Source organism: Diceros bicornis, chromosome X, assembly GCF_020826845.1.
Source record: "Diceros bicornis minor isolate mBicDic1 chromosome X, mDicBic1.mat.cur, whole genome shotgun sequence".
NCBI lineage: Eukaryota > Metazoa > Chordata > Mammalia > Perissodactyla > Rhinocerotidae > Diceros > Diceros bicornis.
In genome coordinates, this window is record NC_080781.1 from 119,970,583 (window position 1) to 119,973,650 (window position 3,068).

General features: G+C 39.3%; 1 protein-coding gene across 1 annotated transcript; it reads left to right on the forward strand.

The window, feature by feature from the left end:
* Positions 1-1,922: 1,922 nt before the first annotated feature.
* LOC131400361 (olfactory receptor 1M1-like) lies at positions 1,923-2,864 on the forward strand. The gene has a single exon (XM_058535115.1). It carries the CDS (start codon positions 1,923-1,925, stop codon positions 2,862-2,864), a length of 942 nt encoding a protein of 313 aa, XP_058391098.1.
* The last annotated feature ends 204 nt before the right edge of the window (positions 2,865-3,068 follow it).

The window sequence follows — 3,068 nt, forward strand, 5'->3', positions numbered from 1 at the left end:
ATAAAGAATGAAAGACTGAAGATACTTATGTGCTTGGTTGTAAAAGATGCTGCCAGCTTGGGGAGAGTAATGAGAACCACCAGTTAAATGGAACTAGCTGATATGGTACCTAGAAGGTCAAATCAGAAACATGGACTGTCAAACTTTGATAATACAATCTGCGTTAATACAAAGCCTAGATTACATGTACATGATAATATCCCACTTTATTATTTTCGCTATACATATGAAATGGCTAAACGTTGCCTAACAGAGGTCCCACCAGACCTGATCTTGCTTGGTTTATAATTTATTTTTTAGTATGCAAATGAGTATTGCAATATTACTTGGGAAATATTGTGTTGTTAAGTGCAACATTCCACCTGCAATTTTGCTCCAATTATTCATTAGTGGTGCCAACCTCTTTTTTTCAGAGAGTACAAAGTTAAACAGCAAACCTGCAGAAGTACATGAATTTACACAATGGTAGTCCAGTTGTGTTAGACTGGGAAGGTGATGTGAAGACTTGGCATATCTTTAAGTAAGTAGCAAGTGTGTAAAATGGATCTCACAGCAGCATAGATAAGATGCAAATTGAAATAAACAGAAGACAAAGCTTCCCATTTGTAAGCCCATTCACTCTCATTTGGACTTACACAGATATGGCAAAAACACTTTGGCATCAAGATTCAAAGTCTAGCTCCACCACTTACTAGCTTTATGACTTTGGATGAGCAAGCTCTTACATGCCTAGAACATAGGTGATACTCTTCACAAACATGAAGACATAAGCAGTATAGTGGCAATATGCATAGTGGTTAAGCAAGAGGGCTCTGAAGTTAGACTAACTGAGCTCAGAATCCTGACTCCACTACACTAGGTATGTATCATTTTTGTCAAGTTATTTAATTTCTTTAATCCTTGATTTCTTCATCCATAAATGGAACATCTTATTAGTAGTCCTACTTAACTCATAGGGTTGTGGTGAATATTTAACTAGACAATCCACTTAAAACACGTAGTAGAGCATCTGCAACATAGTAAGCCCTCAATAAACACTAGATCTTAAAGTGTAACCCCTAAACTTTCTCCACTTTGGCTTATGCTCAATCAACTCCACTATAAATGGTCTTGTTAAGGACACTAAACATTATCTCTGTGGACATCCCCCACACGACCTTTTAGCAGCATTTAATGCAGATGACTAATTTCTCCTTGTTGAAATGTGAAAACTGAGAAGATTTCAGGAAGATATGAGAAAGAGTTAATTACTAAAGGATAAAATTTTCGATAAGGCGTCAGAAGGGGATTGTGGCATCTTTGTCTCTGGAACACTAAAATGTGATCAACTAAACTATCACATGCATATTGAGTATTCAATTGCCCAAAGACAGAGGCTGGGTCAGATGTTCTCTGAAGGTTTCTTTTTGCCTTAAGAGTTTGTTATTTTTTCCAAATTAGTGAGTGATAACAGCTACTATTTGTGCAGGAATAGCTAAAATACATACATGGGCATTTTACATGTGTCCCTGCAATCCTCACAAAAGCCCTGAAAAGTGGGTATTCTCTACATTTTAAAATTGATGAAATAGGTTTAGAGAAGCACAAATAACGAAATCATGAAGATAGTGAGTGGTAAATTCAGAACATTCATTTTTTCATTCATTCACTCATTCTTGTATAACTCCAACAAATATTTATCGAACACCTATGATGTGCCAGGCACTGTCTTTAATACTATTGTACAGCATTTAACATATTAGATAAAATTCATGCCCTTGTGGAGTTTGTATTTCAGTAGGCAGAGAATACAACCCAGGACTATCTGGTTTCAAGGACTGATTCTGTTCTATCATCTAGTACAATGTCCTCTGACTGGTTTTGTGTCATGTTACCATTTTATAGTGAAGTTAAAATTTTCCCTTTTTAGACACAGCAGAACCATGCAACACGGAAACCAAACTATCTCTGAATTCTTCTTCATGGGACTCACGGTGGGGTCTGAGCAGCAGCAACTCATCTTTACGCTGTTTCTATGCACGTGTCTGGTCATGGTGGTAGGAAACTTACTTATCATCCTAGCTATTATCAATGACGCTCACCTCCACAGCCCCATGTACTTCTTCCTTGCCAATCTATCCTTCACTGACATCTGCTTCACAACCACTACAAGCCCCAAAATGTTGGCAAACATCCAAAGCCAGATCCTAGCCATCTCCTTTACAGGATGCCTTACACAAATGTATTTTTTTATGTTGCTGGTGGAAATGAACAATTTCGTCTTGGCAGACATGGCATATGACTGGTACATTGCCATCTGTCACCCATTACATTATGCTGCATTACTGAGTCCCAAGCATTGTGCCCTGTTGGTAGTGACTCCATGGGTCATCTCTAACCTTGTCTCAATACTGCACTTCAATCTGCTGGCCCTCGTGACTTTCTGTGATCAGAGAGAAATCCTACACTTCTTCTGTGACTTGGAACCCATTTTAAGGCTTGCTTGCTCAGATACCCAAATCAATGACTTGACAATCCTAGTTGTTGGGGGAGCATTTATTTTCATCCCCTTCACCTTCATTCTTGTCTCCTATGCCATTATTGGTTGCACCGTATTTGAGTTTCCTTCAGCCAAGGGGAAATGGAAAACATCCTCCACTTATAGTTCCCATCTCTCAACTGTGTTCCTCTGCTATGGATCCATTGTAGGGGCCTACTTCCTCCCCTCTTCTGCCTACTTAGCAGAAAAGGAGAAGGTGGCTGCCATCATGTATACAATTGTCACCCCCATGATGAACCCCTTCATCTATAGTCTAAGGAACAAGGACATGAAAGGAGCACTGAAGAGACTACTCAGCAGGAAAAACTTTTTCTGGAGCTGGTGAGCCCTGCCATAAGAGAGACCTGTACCAACTTCTTAGACTTGGATGAGCACATAGAGAGTTCAAGCCTCAGGCTACTGTGCTACTTGGGCAATTTCTTTTCCATCCATTTCCTGCCCCTAATCCAGGTCCAAGACTCTAGATCAGACTCATCTCTCCATAAAACACATAATAAAAAAACGAAACAACAATGCTCTTTATTCCACA